Consider the following 13,207-nt stretch of genomic DNA (forward strand, 5'->3'; position numbering starts at 1 on the left):
GTGTGGGTGATTGCGTAATGATTTGTCGTTACTAATTCTTAGATATTATATCTGACGATCTTGTCCATAGATCTGGGTATCCAAAATGGCTCTATTAAGGAAAGGCAGACAATTTCTTAAGGTGAATGAACTATTTCGATCTTAAAATACACCGAGGGAACCGCATCTATGCCTTTCTACGTGTGTACACTTTGACAGAAACGTGGCTAATGTTGAATGTAGTGACTGCATTTCACGTATATGGGTTCGAATCCTATAATAACGTTCTTTAATTCCAGTATGTTATTCATGGATTCTTTACGTCTTCTTGTTACCACGGAAGGTCACATTTTACTACATTATCAATAGTGAATGATAACTATAATGGAGTGACTGTCAACTGTGATATGCTTCCACAAAGTATTTCAGGAAACAAATTTAAACAGATTTTATCCGGTAAATCTCATCAAAATCTCTGGAATTTATTGTAATTCTGCTGTAGTATTCGCCGATAAAAGTAGTTTATACTGCAGTTTTTACCGTTAGATTATTTGACCCATAATTTCAGATTCACTGGTTGAATGGGAGAGGAAGCACTCAGCCGTTTGGTTGAATATTCCCATTAGTTATTCTAGTCTTATACCTGAAGCTGTTGAATTAGGATTTCAATTCCATCACGCTGAAGGCAACTCGTGTACTATGACTAGATGGCTCGATAAAACTGCTGAAAGTCAACTTCCTATGTTTGCTTCCCATCAAGTCGGTGTAGCTGGTAAGAAATTCAATAATCACATCCGTATTCTGATGTAAGATTATTTTTCAGTAATGAATAAAAGTCGCACATTAGTTACTTTGATAATATAAGATTTTAGAAGTCCAGCCAAAATGACTCAATATAATTTAGAATCTTATATGAGAAAATCACGATCGAGCGTGTTCATTATTACGGATACGAGGAATTTGTTATGATTGAACTTATGATTCTTTGGAAATGTCAATGTTTTTTTGGATGATGTCTGTTTCAGGTTGTGTGTTGAATGATAAAAATGAAGTTTTAGTTGTTCAAGAGAAAAAAATGAGGGTGAGCTGATCACTTAAAATTCATGAATCATTCCATTGATTATTGCCGCTAATTTTCCACACATTTTTGCTTTGAATTTTAGCTGCCAATCTGGAAATTCCCTGGTGGTTTGTCCAACCTCGGTGAAGACATAGGTAAAAATGATTAATAATTTTTTCCTTTTCCCGACAAAGAATTCGTTGATATTTCGTAAGATAATGAATGAATATTCTTAAAAAATTGATTTTCATGGTTTACATAGAGGTAATTATTAGAATGTGCTGCCACCATTTCACAGTCGTCGGAACCGTAGGTGTGGCAAGTGCTTTCTTATTTTCTTTACTTCTGTAAGGACTATAATCGTTATGCTACCGGTTATTCTCTTAAAACAGATTACAGATGGTCTGATTTAGGTCTTGACAATTATTTCAATAATGATTTGTGGTTTGTTACTGCACCTTTCTTGTGGTTTCGTACCCTGGATTAAACAATCGCGTATTGAATGAAGGATATAGTATCGTAATTGTCTTGCGAACGAGAATTATTCCATTTTTATCGTAGTTTTTTTTTCTAACGTCGCAATAATACGAACCACCCACGCTCCCACCCGCACAGAATTTAAAGACTGCGACACTCCGCAAATAAAACAATCGGGTATAAAAACTTCTGTGGTTTTTTTTTTCTAAGCGCTTGGAATATGAAACGATATTCGTATTATTTACGAGTTATGATTTCGGTTTTTCGTGTTGAATCCGTGAATACTTTTTTTAAAAGTTTGTTTAGGTAAATGTCAAAAGGCTTTTAGAAAACAATGATGTGAAAAAATGTCAGGCAACCTGGTTAATTTTCTATATAAACCTATAGTATGCAATGATACTATATGTAAATACCTACCATCCAAACACATCAAGTACAGACAGTGACATAGATCCGCGATAGGCTAAACGTCATATTTTAGTGAAAACATGGCAATTATGAGGGTAATTTTTACTGGTAATTAAGGTCAACGTAATTAAAGGTGTAACTGGTTGTCTGGAATTTAATTAGCAGTTATTTCGTTCGTATAGTCATCACATTGCTATATGTATATTGTGTTATGATTAAGGGTTGGGAGGTCTGCTTCATTTTCATGAATTCTAATTCAGATTTTATCGAACTATGCACTACATGACACAATCCTTTTACACGTATGATATTGATATTTTTGTAGAAATCGTTGACTGTTGAATTGAGAATCATCACTGCATTCGATTTTGTACAGGGTGGCCACTGACTTTGAATATCTGAAAAACTCAGATGCGTTGGAAGTGCAGTGACTGCAGTGGTAATAATTTACTGAATTATGTTTTTTTCCCTGAATTTTGACGAAATTGAAGTAAATTCGCCGCAGCAACATATATTTCCAATGAGGTATTTTTCAGTGTGATTGACTGAAATGAAGACCAATCCTGTTCAATTAATGGTTTTAGTAGCACGTCTATTTCCCTATTCATCTCTATCGTATCTGATTCCTATTTTTCATCCACGCGGATTAAACCGCTGGTAATAATAATCGTTATTACCAAAAACCACAAACCGGAAACCATGCGATACCTGCCGATTACTAATACCAATTTATGGTTAACACCAAATAGGCTAATTAGTCATTCGTTCATTGATTCATCATCCATTTCCAGTCTTCTCTGCTAGAAGTTTTAAAGACTTGTTCATCCCTGTAATTTCTACGTCCACCGTTTTGAAAATCAGCCACCCCTGTTGAAAAATCCGCTCGATGTCAATGTTCCCTGTCAATGTTCTATCATGGGTTGAGGATTAATTTTCAATGTTTTTTGGGGGTGACCCCAAAACCTGGCCAAAAAGTTAGTATTTGGTGTCGACAATGTTTACACTGAAGAACGAATACTCTTTTATCCGGGCGTATAGGGAACACTGATAACTGATGCTTTCTACTCCGGTTGAGTTATTTTGATGAAGCATGTACTCTTAAAACGAAAGTCCATTTATTGACAGTTCTTCTCTGATCCGGAACCCGCTAATATTGCCACGAGCGGTGAGTTATAAAATAAAAACGATAAGAGTTAATTGTATACTGGCGTATGAGTATGACGAGTGCGATTACGCAATGATCTCGTTGCGCTATCAGTGTAAAATAGTTGGCATTATTAGCGCGTTTGTCATGTATTCCGAACTGATTGTCTCCTCTCTTGTTATCAACATTATCAATTCCTACGGTATTTAACGTATGAATTCGGTTTATTTTGGATAGATGAGCAATATGAATACTGCACTCGAATGTAATATATGTATTTTTTTTATATGGATAGAAAAAAGGGCCCAGAAAATTACATTTGCCCGATACATGTAGTCGTTTCGCTGAAATGGCTTGAAAATACAGAAAAAGTCCGCTAAAATGCCGGACTTTTGGCACGAAATTAGCGGCGTTATAAAGAATGGTATTTCCATTGAATTCGAGTCGGATTCAGCAAATTTGAAATGTTGGCGTTGAGCGAGCAATGGCATCGAAAAGGATGCCGGTGTTATATAACAAAACGTTAATCAAGATATTTGTGCATATTACGCGGACGACAAGACGTGTGAATTTCGTTGGAAAATCGGTTTAAAGATAATATAGTTTTTCGTGGTATTGTTATGGCTGTTAATTGATAGAAGTCATGTAGGGAATTTGTAGAACTCCTCGGCGTGTGGTTATTAAGGCAGTTTTGTTAGTAGGTGAAAATGTTGATAATCAGTTGCAATATGTATAGATGATAAACTGGAATATTTGATTTCAATCTTTCGTGGATTTGTAAAGTTATTTTAGCCCAGTAAAATTGTTTTTTTTTGTACGCAGGTTTCTGGCCGTTTACCCGGTATAGCCTGAATACACGCGTATTCCTTGAATTGCCTGGGCGTTTGGGAGGTTATTGAGTGGCAGTAAATTACCAGAATCAATTTGTTTTTTTTATTGAGCAAAAACGGCGGTACGGGTATACGGGGCTGCTTAAGAAAACGAGATTTTTTTAGAAAATATGTACAATATACGCCTTGAACTCTCTGTTGTCTGTTAAACAGTAAGGACCAATGTCTTGTCATTGGTGGACATCTAAACTTTGCTAAAAATGGACTAAATCTTTGTTAATCAGGACCCAGTTCCACAGTTGTGAGTCAATATTTGACTCAGAGTTAACTCATCGAAAATGAACTAATTTTAACTCAGAGTTAACACTAACTCAGAACTGTGGAACTGGATCCAGGGATTCAAACGTTGGTGGTTTGTAAACCGAGGATTGCGGATGTTCCACAGTTCTGAGTTAGATTTAACTCTGAGTTGAATCTGAACTCACAACTGTGGAACTGAACCCAGGTTTTAATATGATTTTATTGACTGTACATCTTTTGTCTTAACCGGATAGTTAAATATACCACTGGGCACTGTACAGAACTGTATGGAAAAAAATCAAGAGTGTGAGGAATGTTAGAAACTGATCTCGCTGTCATCGCCCTCGACTGGGTGAAAAAAAAATCAAGGAGAACCTTCACTGTGAGAAATGCGATTAAAATCGAACACAGTTTTGCTTGTAAACATCAGTACTGTGCAATGATTCTATATTCATCTTGCATTTCGGCAAAAATAATTACTTAAAAACACGATGGGAAAACAACAGTGAAGTTTATTCTTCGTTGATTAATCGGCAGGTGTCACGTTTTTTCGTTTTTGTCCCGCATTATGATTAGACTTTGAAGCGTTATGATTAGCTTTTGAACTTCGAGACGGCGGTGGGTGAACGCCCCAGCGATACTTGGTTTTGATGGAGGAAAAACAATACAATATCAACAACAATGTTTTTCAGTCTAGTCGACCGTCTGTAGTCATCTGGTCATTTAATGAATATGTTATTTTTCTCTATATTCTCCTACAAGTCGGGGCTTCAGCTGAATTGATATTTCTACTGTAAAGTGAAACTGATTTTAAACCGATTTTGAAACATCTCGTGACGGTAGAATAGTCCGTTCACTCACATGTAAGAGGACCGGATAGCACGTTCAAAACCCGCTATTTACGGAATTTAAAAGATTGAAAACGAATTTTATTCATCAAAAATTAAAATCTAAGTACGTCATCGTTCGGTGTGAGGGAATAACTAGATGGGTGTAAATACAGAAGGGGAACAATGTATTAGAGGTAAAGAGTGAGTAGGTTAAATTCGTTTTTAATGTTTTAAATTCTGTATATATAGTGGATTTAAAACTTATTATCTCGCGTTGGCGTCATTTTACAACGTTCTGGAGCATGTAGTTGCAAAAGAAGCGATCTGTCCGCAAAGAGAAAAAAATATAAAATGTCACCAGACAAGAACAACATCGTTAATAATCTGACATCAGTGGTTTATATGACGATTTTTTTAAAAAGATTCTCCGTCTGTTGTTTGAGATCGCGATAACAATTAGATGATCTACATGTTCAATGCTCATTATACCTTTCGAATATATGTTGAACTTAATAGGTCCTCGTAAGACCAAGCGATTTTTTCATCATCTTTGAAATTCCAGGTCTCTGATACCATGTGTATTGCACTAAACGAAAGTAGTGATAGTAATTTAATTTCTATAGCGCCCTTTTCACTGCGATACTATGTTCAACGGTGCTTCCTGTTAAATTGGTATTATTATCCCCGGCCTATAACTCTTACCATTTATCAGTCGTGTCTCTCTGGGGTGAAGTGAACCCCGAGAAGCTGCTAGGGAGCTCCGGAGGCATCTGTCAGACCAGGTAGCCATTTACTCCTGGGTGTAGAAGCACAAAGATGATAACGTCTTGCCCGGCGAACGTTCGGTTATGTTCAAACCCGCGACTTATCTTGGCTTCCCAGATTCGAACTCTGACCACTCGCCCGCACCACTCGCTTTAAATTCTATAAGCGACGATGTAGAAATGTTCCCGAGGAATCTATACGGCCTACGAGGTTCATTGAAACTCTAGACATTTGAAGAAAGGCCGAATTGGAGATGTTTCCTAAATTAGCCGATTCAAGCCAGAACTGAAAAATCTGTCGAACTGTATATCGTTATTACGTCAAACGATCGAAAATTCAAGTACGTTAACCTGCCTATTGTACTTTAGAAACTCATTAGGGTGCGTTAGAAATAGCCTGAATACGTAGACGCGAACACGCCAACGTACGATCACACCTGGTTGGTATATAGCCACTGATAATATCATCAATCAGTTTATTCTGGTAGGTGGTCAATGATCTTTCACGCAACAGATACAGATTAACACGCGTCTGATTAGCTTTCTCTCAGTCTACAGTTTGTTTCACTTTATGTCCGACCGACGGAAAATTCACGATTCTCCGAGAGTATAATCGGCAGCACCTTGAGAGCTGATATCCCCCGTTAGGTCATGGACTTATAGCCCCCGGTTCGGTACAACGGCACAAGAATGAAATTGATTAGGGTTTTTTTTCTGAATTCGAATTCTACATCATTTGCTGTCTTCGCGTGGTAAAAGTAACCCGGAGACAGATGGATCGAATATATTTTCGAGAGTGGTCGCGTATGTATAATTTGTCTTTTGTTCGCCGTGCTCTCGATCGAGCGAGCGACAGCCACTGATTAAAACAAGCCGTAAGCCGCGCGTATACATCCGCGCTTCGTAGATTTACAACCGTGCGTCGTCGAAAACCCCCGAGACCCCGGTAACAGAAAACTTAATTCGATACAATTTTCTAACGTGTTCCCGGCGGAGAAAGGACGAAACGACATCAGACTATGTTCAGAAAATCGAACTCATTGTCATGGTAATGCGAATTTCTGAATTCGACATCGTGGAAGCCAAAACTTCGATTATAATAGATACACCGTATCCGACAACCAGAGAATCGAAACCCGTTCTTGAAAAAGCCACACTTTCTCTATTCTATTGAAATCCTGTTTTGGTAATGGTCGCATTTTAATTTCAGGTAAAACTGCAGAACGCGAGGTATTCGAAGAAACAGGAGTCGAAACTGGTAAGTCGTGAAAACCAGCTGAAATACCGGTTAGAAGATTCACTACGACGAAAACATCATGTCTTGGATATATATATATATATATATATATATATATATATATATATATATATATATATATATATATATATATATATATATATATATATATATATATATATATATATATATATATATATATATATATATATCGGTTAAACCGCGGGGGTCATGTAAAGAACAGTGTGTCGAATACTCGGAAATATTTGACTACCAAAACCTAAGTAAAGTTTACAAAATTCCATTTCAGAATTCAAGTCGATTATTTGTTTTCGACAGCAGCACACTCACCCGGGGGCGTTCGGTAGATCAGATTTGTTTTTCCTGTGCAGAATGAAGGCGCTTACAGAAAACATTCGACCTTGCCCCCGTGAAATACGAGCTTGTCAATGGATGGATATACAATCATTTTCCGAACAGCCGAATGGCCCTGCTCTATTAAAAAGATTCTCGAGTTTAATCGAATACGGACTTCACGAAGGATTTCACAAAATAGATCTGCAATACACGGAATTCCAATCGATCTATAAAGGACTTAAATACAAAATGTTTCATGCAAATTTGCCAGAAAATTGGAAACAATGATGTATGCACATTTTTGTAGTGACGTTTCATATAGTGGTTTTAGCACTTTTTTGCTCAGGGAAATCTTTAATCCATTATCAAAGAATGATAATAAATGCACAGTTTTTACTTTCAAACCTTTAAAACTTTTATTTGATTACAAACAAGTGGAAACATTTATTAATCATATTCGTGTCTGAAATTTTAAACATGACATCAATTCGAAAAACTTAGAGAGACTTCGGATTTCGCCGAAAGTAACGACGGAAATATTTCGACCTTTTTTTGTGATATAGACAGAGAAGACGCCGTTTATGAACTCGTTAAAAAGCGCAGATTTACAGTAATTTTCTGGGCTGAAATCAACTTTCCATCATCACTCACACGAGATAAAAAAAAAATCCAACGGTTAGGAATGGAATGTAGTCGTTCTGTCTTTTGTCTGGCTTTCGTAAAATAGAGCGATATTGAACTGGTTAAGAGTGTAATGGTTTTATAAGTGGTTTGATTAGACGGTTGAAACGGATAGTTAGCTCGTATATCGAGACGGTTAAACCACTTGTTTAATCGTTGTAATATACCGACTAGTACTAATGCTTGTTTCAGTCTTGTCTGTAGCGACCGGCGCCGTCGTTCAGTCGATACGGCCGGCTAATCTGCTCACATCTCGATGCTCTTGTCTTGACCTCTCGATTATTGCATGAACCGAGTTAAACATTCGCTATACTTGCCCCATATTCCGTTAAACCGCCGGACGAGTCCTTATAGATGACGTCATTGGGTCGATGGTTTCCAGTTCGGAATCGATCGACCCGAAACGGCGAGTGCTCTAGAAATGTGTCAACGTGTCATTTCAAAGTTTTTGCTATTATTTTTGGTGCAAAGCACGCACGTGAAGTCGTCGTTTAAAAGAATGTACGATGAACGGTAACCCAATGTTTGAACTCTAATTCTTCTCATCAGGATGTGTTCACCATTTCCGACCGGTAATGATCGAATTATAATTAGCCATTAACCCTCGAATAAATAGCAGCCAACAGTTAGCAGACTGCCTTCATATTCAATATCATACATATATATATATAGATATACGAAGACATATGTCGTGGCGAGTTTTGAAAATTGAAATAATTCCTTCATCTTTTACCGTAAATCACGATAATCACCACGTTGATGGGTCATCTTTGGGGAGTCGTTTTGCAATCGGGTCAAACATCGCAGATCCATTTCTATCGCTATTGCGATTAGGAGTGTGATATTTAGTATGTTGCGCGTCAGTAAGCGTAAAAGATTGGTAGGGAGGAAGAAAGAAGGAGATTGGAGTGAGAGAGAGGGAGGAGTAGAGATTGGAGTGAGAGAGAGGGTGGAGTAGAGATTGGAGGGAGGGAGAGTTGAGGGAAAGAGAAATGAGTAGAGAGATTGGAGAGAGAGGGAGAGGGAGAGAGATTGGAGGGAGAGTGTGAGAGGGAGAGTGTGAGAGGGAGAGTGGGAGAGGAAGAGAGAGATTGGAGGGAGAGAGAGTTGAGGGAGAGAGATTGGAGGGAGAGTGTGAGAGGGAGAGTGTGAGAGGGAGAGTGGGAGAGGAAGAGAGAGATTGGAGGGAGAGAGAGTTGAGGGAGAGAGATTGGAGGGAGAGTGTGAGAGGAAGAGAGAGATTGGAGGGAGAGAGAGTTGAGGGAGAGAGATAAGAGAGGGAGAGGGAGAGAGATTGGAGGGAGAGAGATAAGAGGGGGAGAGGGAGAGAGATGGGAGGGAGAGTGGGAAAGGGATAGAGATTGAATGGAGAGGGGGAGAGGGAGGGTTATATCGCTTAATTCCCCACAGTTGGCAATAGACATTAGTTGTCATTACATGAGATCAAGTTGTCATCAGGAATTCAGATTGAAATCGACTTTTCAAATCGACCGTCAACTGACTTCATGAGCGTAAACCTGACAGCTTGGATCCCTCGGGCAGACACTAGACAGATTCGATATGACTGAAAAATACACACATGTGACACGAAAAGCCAGTTTTTCCCAGTACTAGGACCCAGTAGATAAAACTTATAGTCTGATTAGAATTTCAGATGTCGTCGCCGCTTTAATGACCAAGTCTTCCGCGCCACTGACCCGATTAAATTCGAACTTATTCTCCGGCCGGTTCATTCGTCGTATGCATTGGAAAATCTCACAAAGTCGTCTGTCCGTCGAAACGGTCTAGTGTAAGTATATAAACTGTTGAGTGGTGTGTATATCCGTGTATATATACAAGATAGTAATATAAACACAATACCGATGACCTGTAATTCGGGGACACGGGACATTATGTTAGAAATTGGCGCTAATAAACTATACAAATATATTATGAATTCTTATTTTAGGATTACCCGTAAGTGACGTGTGCAGGCAATATTTGATAAGGTTCCAGATTCGGTGCTAAGTTATGACACCGATTTGTGTTCGAACGAACAGTGAATTTCATCGAATGAATTCAGGCATTTTCCAAGCATTCCCAAAGCCACGGTCTAGAATTGGTCGAAATGCCGTCATCTCGTTCGACCTTCGATACCGCGAGTGTTTTAGGGAGAAATGTCACATACATCTCTGCTGTGTCTGTCTGAACGAAGTGATGATGGATTACTGAATGCATTTCGTAAGCGCCATAACAATAACAAAACCTTTCATCACAGATCATGTTTTTGTTTTTGAAAATATCAATGTTACGATATGATTCGTAGATAACTTGATATAAGGTTACAAGGTATTTGTCTGGTGCGATGCTGCGCGGCCGTCGTGATGTTTATGTCCGCAAGGCTTAGTCTTATGAGATCGGAAATTATCTTTTGTTGACAAAACCTCAAATTCCTCTCCTCAATTATGAGACGCGACAAAGAGAAAAAAAGATTTCAGTAATTTCTTGTAATGAAATGCAAATTTATTTTATTGCATTGAAGATAACCCAATCGTCAGCAGTACGTACATCGCAAAATTATAAAAGTTCGTTTCATCTCCGCGCGTTTTATCATCACATAATATAAAAGTACTATTTACAATATTCGCGGCACATACTCAACATTTTCAGACGTCGTCATATTCGACGACGGCTTCATCACGTATTCGATGACGTCACGAGTTTCGTGGTACCCCCACAACTTGCCAGGGCCGTCAATAAATCGACGACCTTGACAATAAACGACGTGTCATCAAGGTCATGACTTGTGCTTTTTCAAGACTTGGAAAAATAAAACTACACAAAGTGAGGGTCTGTTTAAACCTATTATAAGACTTCAGACGAAGAGGCAAATTGATAAACTATTGATTTAAAGATGGCATACGTCAGTCTTAATCACTCGGAACCGAATCACATTTGATATGTTACTTTAATACAGCAATATCTGATTGAAGTACCTCAATTTCCTACGTTGATGACTGAATTTCAAGACAAAACGAAGCATTTGTTTGGTAGTAATCATTATACGCTATAACTTTCAGCGATCAGAACAAAATACATTCTCCGCAGAAGATATTACACGAGGTTTTATTACATGGAACCTGCACTGTTACAACTTGTATTACTGAGTCTGCGAAAACATCAAGGCCATCTTAACTGACTGCTCTTTACTGTCTGATAAACCAGTCTATCCAACGTTTACATGTGAAGTATTGGCTTGGCGGCTTATAATCTATCTTAACTCGCCAGGAAAAGAAACATTATTCTCCATTTACTTCAAGGAAGCACTAATACATCGTTACAACGTTTTACCGGCTCGAAAAAAAATACCAATGATGAAAGAAAACGAAATTCATTTGCTTATCATTTTTGAAAAAAAAAGATTATCAAAAGTTGCGAGTAATTTTTTTGCTAGTGAGCAATAGAACTTCGTTTGAACGGAAGACGAAAAGAAATTGATATTCGCTATAGGGGAATATATACTTACAGAAATCCCGGCGAGTGTTGGAAGACTTCGTTCTCAAATATTCAAAACTAAACATCGAATATCGAACTACGTTTTTCTTTAAAGGCTAAAATAACTACCTGGTTGTATTTCGAATGTGCGGTCACATGACTCGAGTTGGAATATTGACCATTTTACTTAAAGATATGTTAAGTTGCAAATCGAAAGATTTCGGCTACGAACAGATCCTCGTTAAGGCTTGATATTTTTACCAGAAAACAGTAATACATATAAACCGCGATAAGCCGAAGTCTTTCGATATTCCGAGGTAGGTGTATCAAATAAAAAAAAAACCCCTCATGCCAGCTGCCTTCCTTGTTAAGAAGCCCAGAACATACATCATAAGTTGGGCTCGATCAAACAGAACAGACTTAGAGAAGCATTTAGCACTGAATGAATACGTCACTTCATTACAGTGACGACGACATAGTTACCTTAATCTACGAATCAATAAAAAGCGGCTACGATTATTCATATCACAATACGTACTTAAATACTCGGACAACATTGTGACCATCACGTGTTTATAGAATACTAACACATATTCGCCTTTTGCACATTTAATTTTTTTCAGATTTTGGCCCGTCGACCCAGCCATCCCGTTAACCACAAGAGAACCAGAATTAAAAACAAATCTTTCTTTTAACGAAACGCGATACCTCGAAAATGATGATATTTTTTTCGTAGTTGGTCGTTATTTGAACCTTTAGAAACATACATCTATACCGCTGATGTAATTACATCTCACTGCATAGAGAAAAACGACCGGAATACAAAATACATATTACATTGAACTGGCCTCGTTTGGCTTTTAATGAGTATATTTTTATGATTACCTATTATTAATTAAGACTAATATTAATGTTATATACAAGTACGTATAGTATGCATATATATACACGCACTATTGCGTGCGATTTTTTACTTTAAATTACGTCTTTTTATCTTACACAATTATATGACATGTACCTATATATATGAAGTATATACAAGGGCAGTGACTTGACACGTTTACAACATTTTTATTTTCACATAATTTTTTTTTTCACAGCTTCGCCAAAAGAAGCGCCAAGAAATGCATAGTTATAGCGGTTTCGTAACAAAACACGCGTAAACCTATCCCCGCTGTAAACACTCGGTCAGATATTTACCCAATTCAACCACGGTGTGTGTTTCATGCCCCCCGAGTTTCTTGGGCTTGGTCAACGCTCACACACAGATCCATCTTTCACTTTTATAGCAAGAGAACCGAAAAACATATTTTCAAACCACGCCCCTGCAACTGTATATCGTGTTTCAATGATAGAAACTCATTTGATGTTTAAATATGACGCGAAAACTAAAACACGGATGAATTTTGACGCCTTTGATTTCTTCCTTCTATTATTCTTACTCGGGCGGCAGACGAATTCGAAAAAGTAAAGATAGATTTCATTTTTTTAGCTTGAATATGGATCTGACCTGGTTCGTCATTAGGGAGGAAGGTTGGAGGTAGACAACGTTTACAATTAATCATATAAAATGATTCGGAACTGTTCGGTATTTTCCGGTATCTCACCGTACGAGGCGAGAAAGGATGAAAATAACGAAGTTAAGAGCTACAAAGATATAGTTAAG

The 13,207-nt window shown here is 37.8% G+C and overlaps 1 protein-coding gene across 1 annotated transcript; it reads left to right on the forward strand.

The window, feature by feature from the left end:
• LOC141905938 (nucleoside diphosphate-linked moiety X motif 6-like) lies at positions 1 to 7,712 on the forward strand. The gene is made up of 7 exons (XM_074795052.1): positions 1 to 121; positions 279 to 435; positions 548 to 751; positions 1,005 to 1,060; positions 1,143 to 1,194; positions 7,003 to 7,050; positions 7,340 to 7,712. The coding sequence occupies exons 1-7, from the start codon at positions 86 to 88 to the stop codon at positions 7,672 to 7,674; spliced, it is 888 nt and encodes a 295-aa protein (XP_074651153.1). The 5' UTR covers positions 1 to 85; the 3' UTR covers positions 7,675 to 7,712.
• Positions 7,713 to 13,207: the final 5,495 nt, after the last annotated feature.

This window comes from Tubulanus polymorphus, chromosome 5 (genome assembly GCF_964204645.1).
Source record: "Tubulanus polymorphus chromosome 5, tnTubPoly1.2, whole genome shotgun sequence".
Taxonomy (NCBI): Eukaryota; Metazoa; Nemertea; class Palaeonemertea; order Tubulaniformes; family Tubulanidae; genus Tubulanus; species Tubulanus polymorphus.

What these genes read in the sequence shown, in the direction of transcription:
- LOC141905938 (XM_074795052.1), top strand. Translation starts at nt 86, where the DNA reads ATGGCTCTATTAAGGAAAGGCAGACAATTTCTTAAG. An exon ending in CCATCAAGTCGGTGTAGCTG is followed by an intron (nt 752 to 1,004) that starts GTAAGAAATTCA and finishes TGTCTGTTTCAG; the next exon opens with GTTGTGTGTTGAATGATAAA. An exon ending in AGAAACAGGAGTCGAAACTG is followed by an intron (nt 7,051 to 7,339) that starts GTAAGTCGTGAA and finishes ATTCCATTTCAG; the next exon opens with AATTCAAGTCGATTATTTGT.